General features: G+C 41.7%; 3 protein-coding genes across 5 annotated transcripts in view; 1 reads left to right on the top strand and 2 right to left on the bottom strand.

The window, feature by feature from the left end:
- Positions 1–436: 436 nt before the first annotated feature.
- Positions 437–9,166, bottom strand: rabgef1l (RAB guanine nucleotide exchange factor (GEF) 1, like). Its single transcript, XM_036536799.1, has 9 exons — positions 9,069–9,166; positions 6,476–6,661; positions 6,073–6,224; positions 3,477–3,643; positions 2,816–2,900; positions 2,385–2,517; positions 2,065–2,156; positions 1,684–1,940; positions 437–1,438 (listed from the first exon to the last, which is right to left on the bottom strand). The coding sequence occupies exons 2-9, from the start codon at positions 6,652–6,654 to the stop codon at positions 1,067–1,069; spliced, it is 1,437 nt and encodes a 478-aa protein (XP_036392692.1). The 5' UTR covers positions 6,655–6,661; positions 9,069–9,166; the 3' UTR covers positions 437–1,066.
- Positions 9,167–11,081: 1,915 nt separating this feature from the next.
- Positions 11,082–17,827, top strand: LOC118783099 (caspase-1-like). The gene is made up of 8 exons (XM_036536798.1): positions 11,082–11,211; positions 12,134–12,412; positions 13,385–13,536; positions 13,873–14,049; positions 14,408–14,645; positions 16,522–16,644; positions 16,999–17,108; positions 17,351–17,827. Exons 1-8 carry the CDS (start codon positions 11,205–11,207, stop codon positions 17,441–17,443), a joined length of 1,179 nt encoding a protein of 392 aa, XP_036392691.1. The 5' UTR covers positions 11,082–11,204; the 3' UTR covers positions 17,444–17,827.
- A 4,754-nt stretch (positions 17,828–22,581) lies between these two features.
- The window catches only part of stx1a (syntaxin 1A (brain)), a 70,170-nt gene continuing 65,077 nt past the window's right edge, over positions 22,582–27,674 (bottom strand). The window contains exons 9-10 of one of the 3 annotated variants that reach the window (XM_036536198.1): positions 25,964–26,074; positions 22,582–22,978 (exon numbers count right to left, since the gene is read on the bottom strand). In XM_036536198.1, the coding sequence (XP_036392091.1) occupies positions 22,901–22,978; positions 25,964–26,074 (189 nt within the window). In that variant the 3' untranslated portion in view covers positions 22,582–22,900. Of the gene's footprint in view, positions 22,979–23,831; positions 24,416–25,963; positions 26,075–26,196; positions 26,308–27,525; positions 27,574–27,674 lie in introns of those variants that run through there. The other 2 variants (XM_036536200.1, XM_036536199.1) reach the window with 2 other exon arrangements.

Raw genomic sequence — 27,674 nt, forward strand, 5'->3', positions numbered from 1 at the left:
AACACCATATATTCCCTTCTTCATCTGCCTGAAGGGGAGGCTGGTTTGGCACACACATTGACCACATAAAGATACTTCATGTATCAAACAGCTGATCCAGGATCAGCCTCCCCACGCCTAATCCAACTCCCAACCATAATACGGATAAATACTGAAACAGATCCAGAGTCACTGATTAGGCCAAAAATATCTATATCAAGCCACTCTCAGATGATGAAGCCTTGAGATACTTCAGCAGTGGATTTATGAGTTGCCACTTCAAAAAAGTACATATATAAATATATATTAAGGATGAATATCAACCAGAACTCTAAAAAATACATGTTAACACTGTAAAAATAATCTACATGATTTTTGTTCTTTTGAGAGTCTAACATTAACTGCAAAGACAAGTATATTGGCATAGTCTGTTTTGAAAGTGTAATATGGAGGATGAACAAATAATCAGTTCAGAGCAGGTTTCACTGAATTAACATGTTTTAGTGTTTAACAGCATTCCATGACCATACTGGATAGTTAATGTTCACACTACCTCTCAAGACAGACTGCTCATATGAATGACAAGATGGGGACAGACAGTGAGTGAGGTAGAGAAAGAAAAACAAACTTTGGTTCTATGTCTCCCAGATTTATATGATATCAGCACACTGATACGGCACCAGTCCTACAAAGAAGAGAGAATGCCCAAAGTGGTGGTCACCATGCAGGCAAGCACATGCGCACACACACACACACACACACACACACACACACACTGGAGATATGTGACAGGAGACATCTGGAGGAAGTGTGCAGACAGTCCGTCTCCAGTCCAAGTGTCAGTGTTGGGAGGGTAAAGTCCTGCCTGTGTGATGGGGAGCCCTACACTAAGGTGGCACCAGAAATGGAAAGGCTGAGCGGTATAAGCAGCCTGTTTGGGTGGTGGGTCGTGCGCTACCTCTGTTCCCAGGAGTGAGAGGTCGCAGGAGAGGTGAGCAGAGCTGATCTGGAATGTGTTGGTGGAAAACGAGGGGCTCGAGGGGAAAGGTTGGGTGGGTGAGTGGTGGGGGAGGGGTGTTAGGGAACCTTAGCCTGCGAAGACCTGGGGCTGGAGAGGGGGAGGCAGCCTGTCACTGTCCACGTTGTCCGAGTCGATGGCAGAGGCGGTGGGCTGGGCCTCGGGGGGGCGCTCGGCCAGGACGTCCTGTGTGTCGTTCTCCACGCTGGCCTGCCAGTCGATCAGGTCGGTCTCAAGCCTCCGTGGCCCCTCCGCCAAGCGATCCTGCTGCAGCCCCGGCCCGCCCAGCAGGTCCAGGCTGCCGCACAGCTGGCTGAGGTCCTCCGCCCCCGTCTCCGGCCCGCTGGGGGACGCCTGCCCCGACATGTAGCGCTCAAATTCCTCCGGGCTCAGGTTGAGAGACTGAGCGTCCAGCTTTTCGATGAAGGCCACAGCACAGCACTGCGGGAATGGGGAGAGAAACACAACACATGCAGTCTTCACTGGACTGACATGTGTCCTACCTGATCTCCTGCTTAAGTTAAAATTACCTATTTGAAAGCAGTGAAAGTGTGTGTATGTATGTGTCTGTGTGTGTGTGTGTGTGTCTGTGTGTGTGTGTGCATATATGTAGGTATGTGTCTGTGTGTGTGTATGTATGTATGTGTCTGTGTGTGTGTGTGTACACTCGTGCAGGGACCTCTCACCAGGTTGGTGAAGTAGTAGCCGTCCTCCCCGGACATGAGGCGGCTGGGGTTGCAGAAGCGGGTGATGTACTGGATGTTGGACTGTAGCCGGGGCGGGTTGGCCCTCAGGACAATGTAGATGAGGGTGGGCAGGAAGTCGTCGGCGGATGCCGGCTCCTTCTTGGTGATCTTGATGGCGTTGAAGATGTGCTTGCTGCAGCGGGTGATGTAGGCTAGCTTGTCACAGGGCACGCGCTTGGAATCCATCTCAATGACCTCTAAGACAGTCCACACAGAAAAGAAATCACATAGAAAAGGAGATAAATTTGCACACAAGGAATACTGAAAACTGACTGAAAAGGATGTTTTCACATCCATAATAAAAGGATGTTACAGTCTCACCTGTGATAGCTTTGACCACATTGTCTGACACCTCAGGGATCTCCTCCTCCACAGGGACACACAGCATCTGAGCAGTAACCCAGTGTAGATCCCTGCAACACATACACATACACACGCATGTGCATGCACACACACACACACACACACGCACATACATACAAAGTCAGGTGCACTACTGACACTGGACAAGAGTAGTGTGCGAAATCAAGGCTACTTATTTTGTGAAACCATTGCATAGTAGTGAATTTAATAATGTGTCTTTTCATTCACTGTTACAGTGCAGCTATTAAAACATTTATTTTTTTCCCCAATGGCCTCACCTAATCCTCTTCTGTATGGCCAAGTCTTTCTTCTCATCGTCTGCGGTTTCGGGACAAAAGACGACCTTATACAGGTATGTCATAATATACCTTTCCACCTGGTCCATCACTCGCTCCACACTCTCCCTAGACCCTGGACCAAAACACAAAGCCCAAAGTTGCTGGCAATGCAATCAAATATAAAAGACATGGCACTGTAAATCTGATCACGCTTGAGCAAAGCTGTTTTTCTGGGATGGGTGACCATTTTGTTTGATTTACATTAGTAGGTTATTCATAGCTTCACCATATACTAAAAAGGAGCCCAAAGAGAAAACACAAGCATAGGCAAGGCATGTCATGTCATGTCCTCACCTCATTTGATTATACAGGTTCCCATGAGTTCATAAATACTTTAAATACCCCTGTTCTCTCTCTCTCTGTGGGCCTACCTTTAAAGTGTGACAGCAGCTGATCAGACAGGTTTTGGTAGAAGTCCTGTACACACTCAGAGAGTTCATCAGCGCTCAGGTCCTGGAAGGCAGAGAGCACATCACAAGTCACAGGAATCATGATACACAATGTCACCAAGCTATAACAACTGCTATAACAACGCCAGAATGCCACAACAGTGAAGCCATCGTTGTGAACAACACTAAGTGAGTGGTGGCTGAGGAATGAGGTGTGATAAAAACAAAGCATCAATTACTTGCACATGATTTACCAGGGTTCCCACTCAGATCAGATTTATACTCTTCCTTCACCTCTTCATGACATTGTACGGATGAATGAAATTTCAAGGAGTACTCTTATTGCAGTAAAATTCCAATGACAATGTTCTGCTTTGAAGATCAAATTTGTTGGATTTGATCAAAATATCAGGAAACTGACATTGCTAGGCTTGATGCTACATGACATCAAGCTGCTTAGAAAGAGAGATGGATGTGTGAGAAAATCTAAAAACTGATTATTTTTTATTTTCTATGACTTTTTAAGGACAGAGGGATACATGACCTCTTTCCACAACTTTTTTTAGAAGATGAAAACATTTTCAAGGGTTCTCCAGGAGACTGGAATCACTGTAAGAGAGGTGCACCCTTCTGAGGGACTCGCCTTTTTGCTGCCCATGCTCTCCAGGAAGGCCTGGGACTGCCTGTAGATCTCGCGGCCTGGCTTCTGCAGGTTCTTCAGGAAGCTGATGAAGTCGCGAGTCGTGCGGTCGGTCTCTACGCTGCACTGTCTACTGACAGATGGGTTGGGGGTCTTGGTCTCCAAGCTCTCTGAGGAGACAGACGGAAGGAGAAACGGACAGAGGGAATAAGGCGGCAGCTGTGACATCACAAAGTAGGATGAGCAACAATGTTGGATTAGAATCCTACCTAACATATTCAGGTTTGGACATAAAAATGAAAAATAACCATGGCACAGCCTTTGAAAATATGTCATTTAAAAAGCTTGTAGTCGATATGTAAAGGAGTAGAGCAGAAAAATTAAACTTTGGGTTATGACTACTGACTACAAGTTTGGGAAAATGTGGGTTAAAATCCTATTAAACCTAGTGTCTAGGACATAAAAATGAATTTGATAAACAAATTCAGTTATCATAATAATGTCTATGTAGTGATGGAATTTTTCAGAGAAACCAAAATATGGCTTCATGGTGAAAGACTGCCACATGTGACTCAACAGTATTGCTGGCGTTAAATATACCTGCTGATGCAAGGGGAAAAATATGCTTACTGTGTGCAACTGTGTGCATCTGGTTTCATATTACAACATAGAAAAACACATTATACTGGACAGTTACACTTCCTAATTTTGGCGGAAAGAAAAACCAAATTTCCCTGAAAATATAATGTAATCAGCAGTTGTATTTAACTCCAGACTGGGAGTATTACCAATGGTATTCAAATCAAGAACATATTCTTTAATATTTAAAATACTACTGAAATGCTGTAAAAGTGACCAATAAAACTTGTTTCTTGATAAATATGGGACAGGATCAACACCCTGTAACAGATGTCATTGGGCCTTAAAATGAGGTCTGCTGACCAGTATTACTGATATCACAGTATTTCTGAAGAAACTGAAAAATAATAGTACAACAACATAAAATAAAGCAACAGCAGTTTGAAGAAACGTTTTGTTTTAAAATTGGGAATATTTTTCACAATGTTTACTGCAGAAAAAACTGATGATCTTTTTGTTGACAAATGCAGTGTGTGGTGATCTAGACAGGAATGCTCTGTGATTCACCTGATTCACTTGACTAACCATGCAGCTGTGGGCCCAACAGAGATATACCAGTCCAACATACCCACAGTAAGATGCTGGGATTGATAGTGACTATCTGAAAAATACCAGACCACGCCAGACCCCCGCCATTAGATCCCCAATGGTTCCCACTCATCCAGCACGACTCTGACCGTAACACTGCCTTCAGAGCACCATTCCAGCCTGGCAGGCACCGGCTATTCATTTTAGTAACAAAGACAGAGTTTGGTCCCTGACCAAGCACAAATATATGTGCAAGGCTACAGATTATAGTGAATGTCACAGTAAAAGTTCATGTGGCCATATAACTAAATATAAATTTGGCACTGCATTTTTTTGTTAACAAAAGTAAGCCACATTAAATTAAGTGAACTAAAATGATCACTCAGAAGTCCAATGAATTATGGCAATGGACAGAAAGTAATGCAATATACGCCCCCTTATCTTGCTCTCCCTTATCTTGGAAACCTATATTTACATCCTATCATGAGTGTTGACACAACATTATATTTTCATTATATAAAAACAAATGCGGGCATTTAATTGTTTAATTACACAAGAAACTAGCTATCCAAATCACAAGCCTAGTGGTTTGAGTAGCCAGTGCTTAAAAAAATTAGTATCTATCCCTAATGTCTATCTTGTCTCCTTTTTCACTGAGGGAATTAATAAAGACAAGCAGCATTGAGCCTCACAGCCCTTCAGAATGAGGGGAAGGTCACTCACCTCATCCACTACCAGTTCATACCACTTAGGTGCTAATTTTGAACAGAGCGCTCATCATACCTCAAATTTGAAGGGGAAGAAATGGAATTGGGAATGATAAGATGCTGAAATAGGCAGAATAACAGGGGATAGGCACTCTCCTTGTAAGGAGGTGCACGGGATCGTTAATGATTACGTCATGTTCTTGGTTTAACCAAGAAGGTTTTGGTCTAACATTTCACCAAAAGATGACATATCCTAGGAAGAAATGCCTCCTACTGGCCAAACAGCACTACTTCCAGCCTTAACATCATTTTGACATTCAGGCTCCCACTCAGGCATTCGACCAATAAATCAGCTCCAACTCCACTTAATTCATACATTTTGTGCAAGGATAAGATTTCTGCTTGACTCAACGAATGGGATACCCCCAAGTGGATTTTAGACCTAGTTAAAAAATGAAAAAAAGAAAAAAAAGATTCTTTAGAGAACGACCACTACAACAGATCAAACAATCAGTGTACCAGTGAACAGCCAAAATTGTGCATGAAACAAACAATTTACATATAATATTTACATACTAACGGTACATGAGATGTGCAGATATCCTCTCTCAGAGAGTAGAATTTAAGAAGTTGAAAATCAGAGTTAAATATGAGAAATAACTGTCTCCCCCAAGCTTCGGGCTTCGGTTTTGAGCTCTGAACCCCCTTGGTCTTGCTCTCAGTACCTTTCTTTGGTGCTGCACGTGATGATGGACTGAAAAACTTCTTCACTGTGGTCACCTTGCTTGTCTTTTCATTGGCTTTCCTTTCCTCCAGTCTGGGCTGGGTCTGAGCCCCCTGGCTGCTGGCGTAGGCAGCCTCCTCCTCCCTCTGCAACCTGGGACAAACAAGGAAACCTTTCACTCCCCCCTCCCAGCCCTAACCGTGCCACGCCCAGTGACTACACCAAGTTACACTGCCACTTAGCAGCAATCTTCCAAACAAATAATTCCACATTCCAGTGAAAAAGGAAATGACTTCTACAATGCTTCTCAGACGCAGGATTTTATGTTCATGCATGAAAGTGCAGTCACTGACTGTAGCATTAAATGTAACTGAAGGTGTATCCGGTGTCTTCCCTGCCTGTACCTCTCTGCCAGTGCCCTGTCCTCCTCGATCTGTTTCAGTCGAAGATGCTGGTGCTCTTCTCTGTAGCACTTGGAGCAGAGACCCTGCCACGCAGGATTGCCATAGAAACCACATCCTTTCTTGCACAGCAGCTCTGACTGGTCCACACGGATTCCTCTGCGCTCCCGCTTCTGGCTCATCTCTCCGCTGGCAGGACAGAGCGGCACATGCAGTGAGTTAGTGATGAGTTCAAGAGGCAGATTAAAGTGGATTAAATCTCACAACATTTGGCTGTTCACTGGCTTGGTCTCCTTATCCAGTTTAAAGCACCGCTAGTTAATTTAGTCACTTCACAAAAAGCCTATAGATTGATGGTATCAAAAGAGGCAACACATTTTTTTTACTGATCTTAAGTGGAATTACCCTGTACCAAGAATACTGCCATGATGAAATAAGGATCAGTATGAATGATACTTTGAAAAAGGGGGAGCTGCTCAAGAAGCCATTGAGGTGTATGTGTGATAGTTATGAGTTACACTTCACATACTGAGGATTAGTTGTTCTCCCTGTCTGTACATCCAGAGATCACAACGACGCAGAAGGAAGCTGATGGAATTCAGTGCAACCTGAAAACTAAGTATAACCTCCTGATATGAGATGATATTGAAAAAGACCATTCAAAAAATAAAGATGACTGTTTGTAATCTTTCCTGGACAGGACACCTGGGCTGTTCTTTTCAAACTTATCAGTAGTTCACAGCACAGGTGCCACTCACAATCTAAGCTAACTGGCATTTAGAACATACTTACATTTTCTGTTAAATATGAACAGCAAGAACAGAGTAGATTCGGACATACCAAGTGCACACAATATTAAAACCTATATAGACTGGGCTTACAATTCTTTGAATGTCCAACCAAACACAGTCCCTGGATCTTATCTTGTCATAACAGAACCTCAGATGCCTGGTGTATGTAGAGCTGTGCAGCACAGCCAAAGGTAGGCTTTTTCCTTGAGGCCCTTGTTTTTCACGCAACATTGTCCTTTACTCTGTGTCTCCTTACTGATTCTCAGTCTGTATTTATGGTGTACATACTTTGCTACTGCAAGCAGGACATTTTCTGCACAAGACTGGGCAGAAGAAGAACACAATGACCTTTAGAGCTAGATAAAACCTAAACCCCCCTATTGCTGCTCATGAATATGTCCCAGACACCAAAGTTACAGTACCAGACAAAAGTTTGGACACACCTGTTTAAGATAATGGGAAACACACATTCAAAGACATTTTGACCTAAAGACTTATCCTTAAATGCTTGAAATTTGTGTCTTAGACAAATATAAATAGTGCAGTTGATGCCAGTGTATGAATTTCTTTAAAAAAATAAAATAAAATAAAAAATAAATACAATTTTTAAAAATATTTTTGGCTACTTTGAAGAATCTAAAATATAAGATAATTTTGATTTATTTAACACTTTTCTGTTCACTGCATATTCCATTTGTGTGGGTTCATAGTTTTAATGTCTTCACTATTATTCTAAAATGTGGGAAATAGTAAAAATAAAGAATAAAAGTTATGTCCAAACTTTTGAATGGTACTATGCATACTTCTTTACTGTGTTTGGAAAAAATGCACTACAATAATCAATGGGGCATCCACACCACCCCCACTGCATAACAACATGATTGATATAAGCATTTAAGCATAAGCCTTTAGATCAAAATATCTTTGCAAGTAAGTTTCCCGTTATCTTAATCAGGTGTGTCCAAACTTCTGACCCGCACTGTACATGTGGTTCAACATGAAATATGCACTGCTGCAACGGTCGAAAATCAGTCAATCATGAAAATATCTCGACTGCAAACTATCCGTGCTGAACAAGCAATGGGCTATCTTTCACTTGCAAAGTGAGTCGTCGTTAATGTTTTGACAGAGCGTTTGGTATCGGCACCGACATTGTTTCGCTTTCAGACCACAGAAACTGAAAGGGACTTTGCATCCGTTTCACGGCTACGTCGACTCCAGCAAAGTTTCAGTAACATAGCGATTAACTGGTAACACAGGCTATGTTCGCTTGATGGCAACTCAGTATCATCATAGCTGGATCTTGACACCCTACTATCTCTACCAACGACAGAAAACTAGCTATCTGATTCATGGGTTTCATATATTTCTTATCCAGCCAATTTAGGCACTAGCGTTTAGTGTTATCAGAGGTAGACAATCACAATCATTTGACTTACTGGCTAGGTAGGTACTGTAGCTAGCTATCTCACGGATGCGCAAACAATAACACTGGGATGCATACTCTGTTGTCTTGACAGCTAGCTAGCAAGGAAATCTGGATTTAGAAGAAAACATCAACTCGAACGTGACATAGCTAGCTAGCTAACTATTGTGTCGTTGACAACGACGTGCCGGCAAAATGTTACAATGCTAACACATTAAAACATTTGACATTATAGTTTATTTATGTGATAATGACAGACAACACAGATTAGCAAAACAGCGAGAGAGCCAGCCAATAAACTTCTCGCTCCGTTTATCTGCATTAGCATAATCTGTCAAGAACATACATTTCCTCTTTTAAGTTCCTGTCAGATACCTACCGTAGTCACTCAGCTAGTATGACTTAAAAGTTGTTCCTCTACCACGGCGGGGGGCTAAACTTTATTTTATCCACAATGACAGCTGGCGCTTACGTCGCAATCAGGTCAGCTCCTCGTCAGATCTTCCGCTTTCCTCTTCCTGGTGGTCACTAACGGCGTCAACGTCACTGCGCACCGCTAACAAAGCGATGAGCTCATTGGAGCGGCATGGTCGCAATTTTTGGTTTTTCCCAAAGACACTGCGCGGGAAACCTTGGCTACTACTGTGAATGAATTGGATTACCTAGGCCCTAGGGGACTATAGTAATCAGTGGGAGGTCTGACTGAGATTGAAACTGAGGGGGCAGTTTCACCCGTAACTAGGTTCAGGCTAATTTGCTGTCACAGTGGGGTGTCGGTCAGGACACAGTAGTCAGGTTCCGGGTTCAGTTGTTTATTGGGGATTTTGGATGGGGGGATGTGAGGGTTTGTGTTGTATGTGTGTGTGGTTTCCTGCAAGGAGTAAGCAGGGAGAATAAATCAATCGTTGAATGTGCAATATACAAACAGGCATGCAAACAGTGCTGCAAAGTACATTGCACCGGGATAACATTGTGTGGGACATACAGGCTTTAACTGCATGAATGGCTATGGAAACATTTATACATCAGGGACACACTACCTTAATTAACATGCACACACACCCTTCTCTCTCTACAGGCAATTGTATTACAACCAGTTGAACTTAGGCATACTACTTACTTTGGCACAGACACACACAACAACAGCACAATGCTTGGTCCCCAAAGGCTTGGTCTCCCCAGTTCTTCACCTCCCAGGTATTGTTGTGGTGTTGAGGTGGGGGAGGTCACTACCACCTTTATATTGTTCCGTATCCCTGGCCCTATTGAGGCCCTGATTGGTAGCCAAAGGGTACGGGCAGGTCCGAGGGCAAATGGTGACCTGGGGGCCGTCCTTGGGGGTGCGCCTGTGCCTGTGGGGGTCCTGCTGATAAGGGGAGCAGCAGGACCGGTTTGGCCAGGTTTCAACTTAATTACATTTAATTGATTATTATGACTAATAAAGGTGTTAAAGAGAAGTACAAAAACGATTTCAGGCTGAGTTATGTCAGCAGCGCAAGAGAGCATGGGTTTAAATGGAAGAAGGTGCATTTCAAACGGACAAAAGTAGTAACCTAATATTTTTGAGCAGAATTAAACTATAACAAAAACAACATGAATAACAACAATAAAATGTACTGTTTACCTTGCTATATATGCATGAGAGGTGCTGTATATATACAGTAGATTATTATTATTATTATTATTATTATTATACCACTGGAGGTCGGCGAGGAGAATACGGCAGGTTTGGGATGAATAACCACACAGAAACAGACTACCACTATGGATTCAAGGCGGGAGGGATCCATGCCAATGACTATGGTGTAGGCAAACACCGGGGAATGGGATTTGAATTTTGTTGTGATTAGAGGCCAGCGAAGATAGACGAGGAGAGGCAAGACAAGGGCAAACATTAGGAAGTTGGAGATCAGCTGAGCAGCAACATCATGAGACGTGGTAGTCTACTTGGGGAATGGCCAACAGAGAGTAGCCTATTTACAATCAAGCCAGGGCAATATGAGCTTCCTGGATCCACAGCTAAGATCTGCAAGTGGTGGTGAATGAGGATTCTTCTTATGTCGATAAAAAATAACCCTGCCGAACAGCGTGAAGAGAAGCTGATCATGAAGGAGGCAAACACCAAGGAAAAAAGATTTAATTCGTTTGAAAAATAACTGATGTCAGAGGAAAATTATATCTAAAGTCTTTTCAGGACAGATAATGTAGTATTTTATCAGGCCCGGTCGAAACATTACTAAAATAATCAGCAAAATCACACTACTGTAAATTACATAACCTATATCGTACGCGCGCCTTTCACAAACATCCGTCCAATAAACACTGGGCGTGTCAGACCGGAGCCAATCAGAACTCCGATTGTGTGTATGACATACACGCTCCTTAAAGGTGAACTGCCTACTGAACGCAAACTGACTTCTGATCGTCTCCGGAATTTGCTTGGTGTATACACCCTGTTTTTTTTTTCCTCACAATTAACTTAACTGAAGATTCACGCCAGATTCTTAATTAGACAATGGCAGGTAAGTTCAATATGTATTGGCATGTTTAGATCAACCTGAAAACTTGTGAAGGTCCATGGTGGTAAAAGGATCTAGCATGTCTTCTGTAACGCATTTTCCATATGCATAGTCCCGGAAAAAAATCGCACGGAAGTCAATCAAGAAGAACTACTGAACAGAACAAAAAAGTCACAGAACAAATGCAGGCAGATCACCTTACTTCGCGCGTTTGTAACATTTGGTCTTACAAAAATATGTAATTGTCTTGTAGTTTTAAAATATGCGCGCTTTCACTTTCACTTTTTTACTTTTATGCACTTAGTCTTCAGAACTTAAAAACTTTAAAGTACTTTTTTTCTCCCAAGTGCATTGGACACAAAGGGTCGGTTGTTATTATTTTTTCGCCTTTTAATAAAATTCTTATTCTGTCTTGTAAATGACACTTCTTGTTTCGTCTGAGGACAAAATCTTTTCCTGTATAGAAAGGCCAAGATTGGATTTGCAACTCTACAAATGTAGCACTGAAACTGTATTGAACAAATCGCTCGGTCCCAGCATCGTTTCTTAAATGTAAACTTTCAGGACGCGCACATAAATCGAATTTAAATATTCTTCTGTTGATAAAAATGGTGTATATTATTTTGCAATAGAAATATATAGACAAAGCTTATGGTCAATCCTGTTTCAAATCAGTGAATTCAGGAAATGATTTGAAATTCAATTTATTAGCCTAATCGAAAATCTTCAATCGATGGTCAATTTTAAATTCATGAACTGAATATCAGTTTATTTCCTGAATTAACGGAATCGAAACTTATACTTCAGACAGTTAATACTGGACAGTTTTACTTCGTTTGTCAGTTGATTGGTCGTAAATACACGTAACTCCAAAAGCAAATCAGATCACATCTTTCCCCTTCCATGTCTCTTTTTGTTTGAACAGACAAACAGCTATTCAGTGTGCGGGCCAAGTTTGTGGACAAAGTGTCGCTGGGTGTGATTAAGCTGTTGTTGGACGACCTTTTGGAGGCTGGGGTGTTGAACGATGGAGAAAAAGAATCGGTGCTTGAGGAGAACCCCACGAAGATGGACAAGGCGCGCTGTCTCATAGACACTGTGCGGAAGAAGGGCAACAAGGCTAGTGAGAAGTGTATGTCTCTGCTGAGGGACCACGACCGGAACCTCTACGAAGAACTTGGCCTGGACCAACCTGCTCCGTCAGGTGAATATAATTAGAACAACGGAAGCCCCCGCCCGTCCCAGTGCACCTTGATCGTTCACGGAGCAAAGGCACTCCCAGTTTACCTCGGCATACCTTCAGTGACTCTAATTCAGCTTTCGAAACAAAGGACTCATTAGACAGTCTTCATTTTTAAATAAAAACCCCTAATGCACTCGAGATTTTCGAGATTCATTGTTATTAACATGCATATGACAACGTTTATAATAACAGTTATGGGTGTGATTCAGCAGGCACCATTATCGGGAGTTAATTTAAAAAACGCAACAGTAGGTTGCAATCACAATAGTATACAAAACCACGAGTACACAAGAATACATTGCACGAATTAGAATGACGATGAAATCATTATACATGGATCTAAGTACAGTGCAAATGAAAAAAAAAATCGGAACAAACTGCTAGACAAAAAGTACACACTCAAAATAACAAGAGAAATGAGTGTCATGATATATTCATAAAAGGGAAAAATCAAGGTAGTTTATCACAGTGAGAATCACATCATGACTTTAGACTCCGTTTAAAAATATGGTTAAAGACTGAAATTTAGTTGGCCAAATTTTTGTTTCATTTTGTAGAAATTGTCACGAGTGCTGTAAAGTTATACGTGCGCTGTGTCATTCTACCGTGTGTCACGTTGTGCAGAAAGTTGTTCTCAAGAAACTGCCACACTGATCAAAGTGCTGGATGAAAAGCCAACATGACACCATTATTGTAATATAATCAGCTAATGCTGATACAATGTATACAAATGATGATACTAATTCATGCTTTTTATATACTACTGACTGTAGCATTGTTCTGATGAAAATTAGCTTCTGAGCTAATGCTGATACAATGTACAAAATGCGCTCACATCCGTGGTGCAAAGTGTACGCTGTCCCTGTCAGATGAATAAAGAAAATGAATGAATAAAATAAACATTGGTCAAAGCTTTGTTTTGTTGTCCATCAGCGCAGTTATCGTCAAAGGTGGCAGAGCAGAAAGAAAAGACAGAGTCACCAACTCCAAAGGTGGCAGAGGAGAAGGAACAGACAGTGTCACGAACTCTCGTCCCCTGCAGAGAAGAATTCAAAAGAGAAATGCTCGCCAAGAACTCTGCTTCGGTATGCCTTTAGCTCTCATCTCATTGCAGCTGTTTTGTGGGGTGCAGTTGGTGGTGTGTAGTCAGCCAGTCCAGTACAAACATTTTCCCCTCACTACGTTTATAGTGTAAATAATTTTGATCAGATCAATGGGATTTTACTGTACCTACTTTATTAAACCACCAGTTTGTTGTTTACTAAGTGGTAAAGAAGGAGATGATTGGAGTCCTGTTTTTGTTTCCTGTCCTTCAAAATAATGAGAGGGTCACAGGCATATAATGAGAGTAATGTATGGCACTTCATCTATATTATTGTTCTTATTTATTTAAATTGATTCCTTATTCCCTGTTCTGTTAGATTTACATTCCAAAGGACAGGTCGGAGCGTAAACGTTTGGCTCTGCTCATCAACAACATTAAATTTGATCGCGAGGATATGGAGAGGCGGGGGGCTGAAAGGGACGAGGAGTGCATGGAGAAGCTGCTGAAGGACCTAGGTTACAGCGTGGTGAAACGCAGGAACCTGTCTGCCAAGGTATACACAGAGTGGATGGTTCCAACATAACGTAGTCTCAGTGGTGAAGGGCGTGTGTATTGGGACAGACAGCTGTGTGCTTTTGAGAGATCATCCATTTCAGAGAGCCTTTGCAGATGACGATTACTGGCAAAAGGAGCTTTTTCTTTTAACTCAAAATATGGCAATTTCACACAATATTTGGTTTGATTACACTGTTTGCTAAGGCCTAAAAATCAGAGAGGCTATAGGGCTAATTTTCAGAAATGGATCATGCCATGTGTGAACCTCTACAGTATTTTTGAGTATATTCCTTGAAGAGCAGGGTTTTTAGCCAGGTGTACATGTGTCTTAGTAACGAAGGCACCTGTGTTTGCAGGACATAGATGACACTGTGAAAGAATTCTCTCAGCGTGAGGAGCATGCACAATCTGACAGCACATTTGTAGTAATCATGTCCCACGGAAAGCGAGACGCCATTTGTGGGATCCACCACCAAGGAGAGAACAACCCTGACCTCTTCAAACTCGACAACATCTTCACGCACCTCAACACCAAAAACTGCGTAGGGTTACGCAACAAACCCAAAGTCATTGTCATCCAGGCCTGCAGAGGAGGTAAGCTTGACTAACTGTTTCCATTTAGAGTAGAGCGGTAGATCCCACACATGGGTTTTATGGTGTAATGCAATTCAGATCTACTGAATTATGCACACCTTTACTGGTATATATTGATATAAAATTCATATCGTTATTATATTAACATGATTCAGGGGTGAAGCCACACTGCAGTAGTTATGTATTTCGTCTCTTAACTGGTCAATCTTATACTTTGTTCACACTACAGGGAATTTAATGATTGTAACCAGTCAAAATGTAATTTCACTGATTACAGTCTCAGTGGAAACCCTTAAATTAGCCAGCATACATCTGAAGTAATTTTAAACCAGTCACCACCAATCCCTTTAAATTGGTGGGCATTTGATGAAACACATTTTTACTATGCACACTGCGAATTTTAAGAATAAAATAGCCAGCTAACTAGCTAAATTTAAATATATATGGTTTGATTTATTCAAGCCTGAGGTGTTACGCTTTGTCTTTTCTCTCACCTTGTAGTTAGGGTGGAATGAGGTCTTATCTCTCACAGGGAGTTAACCATTCTCTGGAATTCACCTTTGCCTTGTGATTGGCAGCTGTGAATGCTTTTTGCAGAACTGGCTTTGTGAGGGTTCACTGAAATCAGTCAAAACTTGTCTCAGACCGTTCAGTCTGAACTTGTTTCAGTGGGGAGAGAGTATTGCATTTACTGATGTAGTGCATGTAGTTCTGAAACCTCTGATATATGACAAAAACAAATTAAGGATTGAATAACATTTACCATTGTATCACATAATCACAAAAAAAAAGACATCAGGAATTCCCCAGTTTAGGAACTGTGACTAAAACTAAATCTTTACCTACCCAGACGTAATTCTCAAATCATTAATACAGGATTGTGAAGTGTGCTTGTTTTATTGCCAGAACAAGAAAAGCCTCAGAATTAAGCATACCTGGTGATTGGTGTGCTGGAAATAGGAGGCACACACTTTACCCTTGGGACTGATCGTTCATTTCAGCTGCTTCCATTTATCTTCCTCAATTAACAATCAAATAATTTACTCACTGAATAATAAATATCCATAGGTACCAATTTTATTTTCTGATAACACTTTTTCTTTAGCTACATCATACAATTGTGCAACATTCTCTTATATCTAATATATTTGAACTTGTGGATAATTACTCTTGGTAATTATCCTTTAGTCCATATTAAGGAAATACTGTTGACACATGAAACAACATAGCTTTGAAGTTTTGTTTGCTAGCCTTTATTGCACATTGCATTCAAAAATGGTGCGATATACTGTACACTACTAGATTTTATTGTATGCTTGGCTTTACCATGTGTTGCAAGCTTTGGCTGTGTGAAAAGTTTTTTTTATCAGCATTAAATGTCCTGATTGCATAGGTCAGATTAATGGATATTTATCTTGCCAATATTGCTTGCATTCCTGCAGAGAGAGGAGAGAAAGAGGGAGAGAGAGAGAGAGAGTGCATTTATCCACAAGCTCAAATAAACTTGATATAAACTTGATATGTTACAACTTCCAGATGTAAAATTTAAAATTTGGAAGCTATACCTATTAGTATTTATTATTCAGCAAATTAACTGTTTGATTGGAAAATACAAACAGTTGAAACTAAAGATCAGATTAAAGGTAAGACATTTTCCTCCTCTGTTTCCAGCTTACCAGCCACTACTGGTTCTTGCCTACAGTAACAGTATTACTTCTATAATTAAAACTATGCTCAGAATAGCCACTTTTGGTGCAGCCTGACTGCGGTATACTTTCCTTCCTAGCACCATTACAATCTGTGGCATCAGGGTCTGTCAAACCAATGGATCAGGAGTCAAACATGACAGGATGTGTGTGAATGTGTGTTGATGCAGATGACTCTGGCTGCACCTGGGTCGCTGACAGTGTGCCCGAGATCCCCCCAGGCCTGGTGGACGACTCCATCCGGCGGGAGCACAAGGAGAAAGACTTCATCAGCCTCATGTCCTGCACACCAGGTCAGGACTCGCCCCCTGACCATTTCCATATTCCCATCTCTGTCCAGCGTCCAATGCCATTGCACCTGCTACTGATTCCACACCTTTGACTAATTTCCGCTGCCTTTTAGATGCACCGTTTTATTTTCTTGTCGTCCAACACTCCCCAAAATCAGTATTGCTTCACTCAGGAAGTTCAGAGTATCAAGGGTGCATCTGAATTTGTTACAGTTGAGGTTTGGCCAAACTAAACTGGATTAACAGACAGGTTTGTTTAATATTGAAGGAAAAAAGTCATATTTTGTATCGACAGCTAAAATATACTGCTATTCATTTTCAACAGGTGTCAATTACCCATGTCTCTTTTCCTCTCAGACACCAAGTCTTACAGGCATGTTGTGGAAGGAACCTTGTTCATCCAGCGGCTTGTGGAGACGTTCAACACATATGCCCATCAGGATCACATTGAGGAACTGTTCAGAAAGGCCAGTACTTACCACACAATCCAACTGACTATTAAATGATCTTTCAGTTTTTACCATTTAATTTTTGTTTGATATATTACATACCGCTTACCTGCAGAGTGATTCAGAGCTCTTTGCCTCTGATTTCACGGTTCATGGATTAATAATAATGGGCTAAAATAACACATGATGATGTGCAGAAACATTGGAAGACATTATTTTTACAGTTTAACATAACACACCCCTATATATCTTTCCATTAGATTATGAACCGATTTGAAGACTTCCCAAACCAAATGCCATCCAAAGACAGAGCGACACTGACCAAGAACTTCTATCTCTTCCCTGGGCTCTGAGCTGCTGAGGGTCTGTCTCTGCCTGACCTCGTAAGCCTTAGGATGTAATGACAAGCTACGATTATTCTAAACTGATTTTCATTCCTTTATATGTGTCATAAATGTGAAATATCATATCAAATTCACTATATTATCCACAATATGTATGTTTCTTTTATTCTAATTTCTAACTCTATTCCTTTTCATACTCCAGTAAAATATTTACAATCAAATGTACATTCAGACTTGTAAAATGCTGCTCCAAAGTCAGAACATGTTTAAACGGATACACGCCTGTCTAAGCTGTAAACTCTGCAGCCAGTGTACCCCTGGGTGCACATACATGTACCCACATGCATACCCACACACACGCGCACACACACACACACACACACACACACACACACACACACACACACACACACACACACACACACACACACACACACACACACACACACACACACAGAGAGTAGACATCAGACAAATGCAACAAATAAAGAAATATATAATTTCATATACACAGAAATAAAGACATGGAATTTTCACATTTCGGATGTTGTACAGTACACTTTATATTGTCGTACACATTTACATTGACTTTAATGGGCATTGCAGCGTGATCGTGGAGGAGCTGAGGCAGTGGAATGGAATGGTACACATGGTAATGCTCTTACCAAAATCAATGGATAGAGGTGTTATGAGGCCACTATTACATTGGGACAGGACAGCATTTACTGCCCCCTAGAGATGCTGAACCACAGCTGGTGTCATTGACAGCATGGAGGGGAGCTGTGAACCTCCATGGAAGACACCACAACAGTAAAGATACAGTGATAAGATGGAATCTACTATAGACCACAAGTAACACACAAAAGTCTGTATACTTATGACTAGGGGGGTGTGTAAAAATGATGAAACTGGATGAAAGAACCAGTGTGTCAAAACTCTCGATTTACAAGACTAATTTCTGCTTGTGCACATTTAATAGTCTACTTAATCTGGTAACTGCTGTCAACTGCCCTTGCACTCAGAGTTTTTATTATTGAATCATTTAACATTTTTATGTTTATCAATTTATTTTTATTGGACTGTTTAAAATGTTTTATTCAAAGAACAATGAGATTAAGTAATTAATGTGAGAGACTTGGACCAGCATACAGTACATTGGAATTCTCCAAAAAGTGCATACTGCAGAGTGTAGGGGATGTAACTGCAGCTGCGGTTGCCCTGGTGACTACGGGGAGACATCATATCCATTATCCAGACGTTAAAGGTCTAGCTGTACTGAAGAACACATCAAAGGATGGGAAATGCATACCCTATACTGTACATACAAAATACAGCTTGGAGTACACAAAAGTACAGGACTAAAAAGGGAAGCGGAGCAGGGTGATTCAAAAGGCAACTCTTTCCACCTTTATTTTTCCAACACATTTTTTCACAATTTGTATTCACCATTTAAAATTGCATAAGCTTTTTGTCAATGTTAATACTCAGCCAATAGTAGAAATGAGAAACTGCAATGTGAAATTAAACTCTCCATAACCACTGAATTCAATTGTTTTTTTTGTTTTTTTTTCAAAATCTGCAGTATTCTGGCACTTGAAATGAATGCTATGTACATGTTTAGTACTGGACACTGGTAGAAATATCCTCCTGATCTAGAACAGACACACTGTGAGTTATAAGCCTAAGATGGTGCAAAGGAAAATTGTCCATTCATATCTTTGAAGAATGGCTCCACATCTTTTTTTTTTTTTCATCTTTGGTTTGTGTGACACACCAGGGAACACAGAACTGGGTCACTGACAGGCCTTTGCCTTATGGTGACCTTAGTGTACAGAATTAACAAAATAAAGAAAAAATGGCCTCAAACATGAATTTTTTGGTTAAAAATGTTCCTTTAATATACAGACTTTGTATCTGCACAAAATTACTCTGGATTGAAACTTATGTTAAATGGTGCATCTGAAATGTGGTCTATTTGTCTGACGGAAAAGGGGAAACGGTTTTAGTTTATTTTTGAAGGGGGGCAGTAAATACCCCATAGTTCAGACCCCCAGAATTGTATCTGTAAGGACTTTGTGTAAAGACAAACAAAACCAGACACGAAACCATATTTTTGACACCAACTGCCTAAATTACATTGAAGTCCATGCACCCTTCAACCACATGATGAAAGTATGGATGATCAATATTTTTATGATTTTCTCTGCAGATGTCCTAATCCAGGATGAATTACATAGTTCACATTTTTACATATTATCCTTTACACAGCTGTGTCTGTACTAAAACAGTTCAGGCTAGGTACCTATCCCAAGACCTGAAGCTGCAATGCAGCTGCGGTTCATTTAACACTAAGCTACCCCTGGTTAAAGGACAGGTACGCTGTCTGTCTTACAGTAAGGCAGATCCTTTCAAAGCGGTAACATGCCGTGAACAGATGCGGTAAGCTTGAATGAGTAAAGATTAGTTCAGGACAAGAGAGAGAAGTCATGGTATCTGATGAATGAAAATACTCCTTTTAAACACAACCAAGTTTCCTCTTAGTTATGAAATGACAGGCTTTTATGCAAATGCAGGACAGGAGACCTGTAGCGTGGACCCTGAGAACATGCCAGCACTATCAACAATAACAACACACTCTCTCTGTGAGATTCAATGCTTCTCAGAATACTCAGGAGGTTTGCAGTTTCTTTTTCAGAAAACAGACGTTTTGGACACACTGCAACAATGTGATGCCTGCAGTGTTTGTCTTTCCTTCATAAAGAATTTGAAGAAGATTCTAAAATCAGTGCACAAGGATCTTTGGCCTGTGAATGTGGGCCTGCTTTTGAGAGCACACATTTAGTGACTTTATCTCTGGCCCTACATACAGAGCATGTGGAGCAGCCTATTTCACTCACAATGCAGACCCACGGGTTCTTGTGCTGGCTTCTACAAAGATCAAACACTGTTACTGTTTCAAATCTATGCCTACAGAGGGTACTGATGTTTCCAACCAGTGCTTATCATCCTAATTACAATTCACAAAGCATTTCACTGTAGATCTTCCTCTGGATTTGCTGTCTGTAGGTGCTAACTGAATGGCATAACAAATTTGACTATGAGCAAGCCACAAGATTTACATTTGGAGCTGGTCTAGCACTGTGCTAACACAAAGTATTACAAGTCTACAGCATATAAAGCGGACAGATTCACCAACTGAGCATTCAGACTAATCTTTATTGGGAGGTTCTTGTAACTTTATACATTACCAAATCACCATCTCCAGAGCCTTTATCTGAGCTGGCCATCTACTGCCCCAGATATATCTGGGAAAAGTGAGGGGGATGTGTGGAACAGTACAGGGGTGCAATGTTGAGAACGTTCAACAAGAAACCAAACAAGCAGTGGCCATTTGGACCATTGGGAAAGTGCTCTTGCACAACTTTTCCCATGGGTACCGATTTTTTTTTTTTAAATAAAATACACATTGACACCCATAGCACTGTACTCAACATCACTTAATTCCAGGATGGCCACACATGCAAGCTGATTTTTTGTGGTTTTACTTTAATTTTGACTCATGCAGCTTCCTCGGGGGAAACTACAGTGGCTCTGCCATTTCAAAAATGTTCCATTGAACTGCTAATAAAATACCAAAACCAATTTACAATAAAATGTAGTCTAACTAACCCTATATGTAATTTCTTTCAAAGGCTGGCAAACTGATTTTTTCAGGATGAAAAGAAGTTGGCAGAAGCATAGCTTGCTCAGCAGACCTCCCAGCCTGGTGTGACAGAATTATTAGGGGGATTGCCTAGGAAAGCAAGCCTTTTGGGATGTTCATGGTTCTGTGTAATGAGGATCTGGTGGTTGCCATGATCCTAACACTTGTATGCAGCCCCCCCCCCCCTCCCCCTCCAGAGATCGGAGTGGGGATGACATGGAGATGGTGTCGCCCTGTCTATTAACATGTGGGTTCAGGCCAGGGTGAAGTTTTGGTCCACTGTTAAAAAAAAAAAAAAAAGCCCACAGAGTATGGCACGTCTGGTGTGCATTTGTAATGTTCTGCCTTAGTTTTAAAAAGAACAACTGTTTTCACAAACACAAGCATTACTTTTAAAAAGATACGTAACACATGATCATAAGACAGACGCTGCGTAGGCAACATGGCTCTTTTTCATTTGTTTTTTTTCCATTAGTTTCTCTTCAGATCCAGCAAACTGTTGGAATGTATTCAAGTCTGATGGCTGCAATAAGAGACCGTTCAGGCCACTGTAAGGCCACACACACACACACCAAACAGAACAGAATAGCACTATTTAAATATACTTGTTTTTTCTTCTCTCCAATTCATGGGTTTCATGTCTTACAGGGAAAAAAAAGACTAATTCTTTGCAGAAAGGTGTCAGCCACCTTTACAGAGTACATAGTTATGGCATAATTTAATTATGTTTATCTTATGAACTAGGGACAAACTCATCCCGATCAAGGTCAAGAATGATTTTTCTACACAACAAAGACACAAGTGGCTTGTTACAGGCATTCATATGTTCACACGAAAAACATAGACGCTGAGACTTAAGCGAATCGGAAGGCAAGCAGGATGGGGGAAAAAGCCACTATTGGTTGCCTGGGTGTTCAGGCATGACCAGCAGCAAGGGTATGATGATGGATCCTAAGTAATAACAATACTGACTGAGACAGTCCATCTGCCTACAGTGTCGAAAGTGGCAGGCAGTCAGCTGACTTCATGTGCAGTAACTGTAACAAGAGAGTTTTCACAGCATTTTGCTCAACTGGACACTATCACATGTTCTACAAGGCAATGCAGATGATAAGTATTGGGGGTACCACATGTCTTTAAGAAAGGGGTGACCAGGTATACTGATATGCTCTGTTTTTGATAAGCAGCCATTAAAATATTTTTGAATGTCCCAATTCAGATTATATCTGAGGACACCTTTTAAGATCTGCATCAGATTTGCTGTTAAATATTCTTTGTTATTGCACAGATTTAAAGGTAAATGGCAGTAAATAGTAAATGGTTAGCAGCAAACTGATTTTTTAAACAAATTATCTTATAACCTGGTCTTGACTGGTTATGAAGAGGTGATATTTATTTTGCAGAAAAGAGAAAAGAAACATTTTTAGATGAAATGTGTGTGCAATGTTTTTTTTGTAGATCACCATTAACTCCCATTAAAACAAAATTCCAAAACATTTTCAAAATTTCATGTAACAACATTCAACACCCAGATAAACACAACTGCAGAACCACACATCTACAAAAAAGGAACTCATGCTTAAGAAAGACTCCTTGCCTTGTGTGTTGTGTATATCATTGATCATATCGTATGCAATGTGCTTTGTGCTGAAGTACACAGTATATTGCATGTGTATGTATGTATGGATGTTTGGATGTGGAAGAGAGAGTGTGTGTGTGTGTGTGTGTGTGTATGTGTGCAGAGACTGCCATTGTGCACTTTTTCAAGCCAATGTTCCACCAACACTGGCTGCAATAACAATTCCCAGCACCACACAGCATATAATGATCATGATTTTCTTCTACATGACCAAAAAAAAAAAAAACATTCAATCAAATAATGGGAAACAAATCCAGGCAGCATGAAGAGAGAGGAGAGGAAAACAGATTAAACAACAACCAAGATAAAGATTTATTATCTTAAATACACACAGTTACACTAAAATGTACAAAACCTTTCCCATACATAAAGGTAAGACTGAGCATGTCACAAGAATGTCTGGCTTCAGGCCAACCTCCAAAGCCCCAAACAGTCACATCTGAAATGTCAAGTAATGACACTGTATGTGAAGCAATGATGCAGGATTTCTGTGTCCCAAATTTAAAGTTTTTAAATCTATGTTTGCGGAAGCATGACTGTGAATATACCCACATGGCTGACCTGGACTCCTGCAGTTCTATTCTGTAAAATGAGGTCAGTCCCTGAGACTGTGCAACTACAAGCTTGTGCATGTCAGTTTCTGTATTTGTGAGCACATGCACACATACATATGTCAGTCCTTGAGTCTATAAATATGTGCATTTGTTAGTGAATTGGCATGAGTCAATAGAAGACAGCAATCGAAAATACTACAGAATATAAATGGAGCCCACTCTCAGTTACAACTATTGATGTTATTATATTAATTTTCTTACTGGAGGATGAAATATGGAAGGACAAAACTACTCTGCAGAACAGGACACAGCAACATGCACACATACAGCACAGCACAAACATGCATCATGAGACAACTAAAATGACAAAATACATGCATAAATACTCAGTGAAAGGTAGCACCCCCCACAAACATAGTAGCATACAGTATTTAATTACTGTACTCGATTTTCCACTAAGCTCCTGTCTCAGGGCTCAAAGATCCCACAAGTCGCAGTTAACATAGATAAGCCCACAATTATTATAGACTACAGTGCATGTTTAAAGTACATAGAGTCACTGTGTAATCATTACACCAGAGACCTTGACAGCAGTAACCATGTGCATACACACAGTATTGCAATTCAAAGACACTCCCCGCGCGCTTCCGAAAAACACTATCCCTGCCATACGCGTGAGACAATGCGATGGTGAGCATCTGTTCTGCTCTGCTGTGCTGTGATCTCGCCACCCGCTCTCTTCCATCATCCTGTAGAGTCCAGGTTAAGCGTCCCTGACAGCACACCCCCCCCCCCTCGTTCCTGTAATTAAAGCTGGCTGACAGAGCATCACATCCAGAGCTACAGAGCTGCCGTTCGGAGCTGAGAGGCCGAGCCAGACAGGCTGACGCACACATGCACAGCGCCGCTGATGTCACCGGGAGCGGGGAGGGATCACAGAGCCCCGCCCGCCCGTCTCAGATCGTTACGACTTTCTGTCTCTCAGAGGCTGTGGTCCAACGGCTCGGCTAGCTGAGCCCGACGGCCAGCGAAACGACGAGTATGGCTAGCGAGACCGCCACGCAGACTCCTATACAGATCATCTTCTGTAGGGAAGGGAAATACAATGGATAGGAACCGATTCAGAGCAACTGATTGGAGAAGTGATTGTCGTGCAAGAGGAGCCTGTCATTCTATATTTGTGTAGAGGGACAGATGGACAGACAGAGGGAGTAGATGATGAACACTTTGCATTATACTTTAACACTAATTCCCGCTCCAAACCGGCATTCTCTAAGCAGTCTCCAGGAGTTAATTATGTCATCAAGGATCAATTCACCCCCCTCCCCTCCCAACTGCTAACAAACCAAAGAGGAAATGAGGGCAGTGTGAAGACAGAGAGAAACTGGTTTTGGCAGTTCAGTGACTGTTTTAAGATATGCACAGGGTCAAAAGTTGCTGGTAGTTGGTAAGACTGTTACTGGCTTTGGCCTATCAGAGCTAGCTTTTCTCTCTGTTGGGGAAGACGTGTCCATGTCCCTTGGAGCAAAGTAGAGTTCACAGTGTTGTAAATCAATCTGACAGGGAAGCCCATTACATAAATGACTGTGAGCTATTCACATGTGACCCAAAAGGCACTGGCATTGGTTTTTACCACCAGACAATGCCTTAGCAAATCAGCAGCTTACGCCTACATCAAGGTCATACCTATTTGTTAAATCCAATATAAAGACAGGCTGGTGGATACATATTATATGACAATGGCTTTCGCTACATAGTCAGCTATGTGACATGTGGTGGAAAACATTTTGATCAAATTTATACTATATAATTCTATCCAATAAGAAGGGCATCGTTTAAGATAAATGTGTCATTTAAAAATTATTGAAATTCTGCTACAAGAAAATGTGATTCCTCTGTATAGCTGTTCCTATTAACCACAATTGATATGATTTGTCATTAAACTGTCATTACTAAAATTCAACTAAAACCTTTTATCATCACCCAACTCCAATGTTGTGAGTAACAATTCGCTTGCCAACCAGAGGGTGGTAGCATTGACACAAGTCTACAATGAGAATCAGTTGGCTTGGTGGGGGGGGGTGGGGTTGTATGGGGGTTGCTGTCTTCAATAATTCATGTGGCCCACAAGACAGATGAGGTCAGATCTGCAAATCCTGTGTCTATTATAGACTGAGGAGGACTGATAATGGAACCTCCAGGGCCTCTGAGAATACGCCCAGCCAGAGACACAGACAGACAGAGAGACAGAGTTCAGGTCTGAGGGACGCTGCAGGGCTGTGGAAGTATATGGACATTCAGCACAGCCCACATGGTCTACCGCATGCAGCATGCTGGAGCACAGGCACTCTTTACACAGACTGTGTGTATTTTAGACAGAAAAATAACAACTCATTCTGATTCAGCCCTCTGGTACAAAGGGAGAATCAGCCGGTTGAGTCTATGCACAGAATGGTGCCATGAATCAGGAAACAGGGTGTGGTGAGCCAACCACCCCTGACTGTAGCGTGGGATCCCAGGGCTGCGAGGTCTTGGAGACTTGCAGGAGAGAGTAGGCGAAGCGTCATGCCACATCACAGCGGACACTACACCGACCAGTGCATGCAGCACGGGAGCCTCCTGCCCAAACTCACCCTCCGTGCTTTGCTCTGGTACTTAACAGCCTTCTTTGTGTCGGACACCGCCCTCTCCACGTAATCCACAGAGTGCTCCACATTGTACTCTATGCGGTCAATCATCTCCCCCTGCCGCCCACAGACAGAGAGGGTGGGGGGGGAAGGGAGAGAGGGAGGGAGAGACAGAGGGAGGGGGAGAAAGAGAGGGGGATTTGAGAGAGCGCTCGGACACCACTTGCACCTTCACTCACCCGTCGGCTGCCCTTCCGCACGCTAATGGCTGCCTTTGTCTCCTCTTTGGCTCTCTCCACGTACTCCTCTGCACTCCGCACGTTCTTCTCAATGTTGTTCACTAGGTCCCCCTGTAGGCTCAGAGGGGAAATGCAAGGCCAAATCAGACACATAGACCAAGAAACAGTGTTTGTATTAAATCTTAGATTTAGCCATATACCCTTCCTATGCATAAGGTGCTCAGCTCCAATAAATACAGCAGTTTTCAGCAAGAGACCCACTGTCTGGCCCCTTAAAGGACAGTAAGGGCTGTTCTGAGGAAAATGGTGGCATCTAATAAGGTGCATGACTAAATACTATCTAATCGGAGCATGTACCTAATTGGAGCATAAGCAGTGAAACTGAACCCAAGGGAAAAGTATTCACCTGGGCAAACCCAGCAAACAACAAGCAAATGGTAGGCACTTTCATCTTCTCATAGAACAAAGCTTACTGCCTTTTGACGTACTTTTACCCCTTAATGGAGAGTCGTTATACCCCAAGTCAATATACCAGCTGAGCCCAGTGTACACTCTTCCTACTGTGATCAGTGGGAAGCTCAGCCACACTAAGTAGTGTACCCGTAAGATGAAACATTGTTTTGGAGAGCTGACAACCCCATCCCACAGCCGCACAAACAGGGTGGGTCAGTTTTAAAGAGCTTTCAGTGACTTGGCTGGTTTTCCATTTTTTGAAGGCAGGGATGAAAACAAGCAGGGAAACCACAGTATATCAATACCTGTGATGGGCCCTATTAGATTGACCACAGATCTGATTGACACACTGCCGCAGCTCTCATGTCTGTCATACTGCACCGTGTGTGTGTGTGTGTGTGTGTGTGTGTGTGCGCGTGTGTGTGTGTGCTCTCAGTGGATGAGCAATTTAGTGAGCCCTTCCATGCCTTTATTCTATTAAATTCATTGCACCATGGCTGTAAAGTTATGATCTATAAACATCCATGATCCAGAAACCCATGTAAGGTGCATGCTCCCTTCATGTGGTTTATTTGAGGGCATTTCCCAGGATTTCCAGCTCCCTGGAACTATGCTGCCCATCCTCAATAAACAGCACTCTATGCTATGCTCGAGAATAGGGGTTATGTTCATTAACAAAATGTAGATATTTCAGTGCCTACAGACTTCACTAGCCAGGTCTGTACATTCAAACAAAACATGTGATGTTCAACCATTGCTTTAAATGCAGAGATCAGGAGGTAAAATAGCCAAATGCTTGTGATTACTATATTTACTCTGCAAAATACATATATATTGGAGGCATGCACACGGGTGAAAAATTAGGGAGTGAATTACCTTGTACAATTAGTGTGGATCCCAAACTGGCAGCACAGTGCTAAGAGCCTGTTATAGTGAGAAAAAGACAGAGAAAGAAAGGAGGGAGAAGAGAGAGAGGGAGAGAGGAAAGGGAGAAAGAAAAGAAAGAGCAAGACAGAGACAGACAG

Source organism: Megalops cyprinoides, chromosome 9, assembly GCF_013368585.1.
Source record: "Megalops cyprinoides isolate fMegCyp1 chromosome 9, fMegCyp1.pri, whole genome shotgun sequence".
Taxonomy (NCBI): Eukaryota; Metazoa; Chordata; class Actinopteri; order Elopiformes; family Megalopidae; genus Megalops; species Megalops cyprinoides.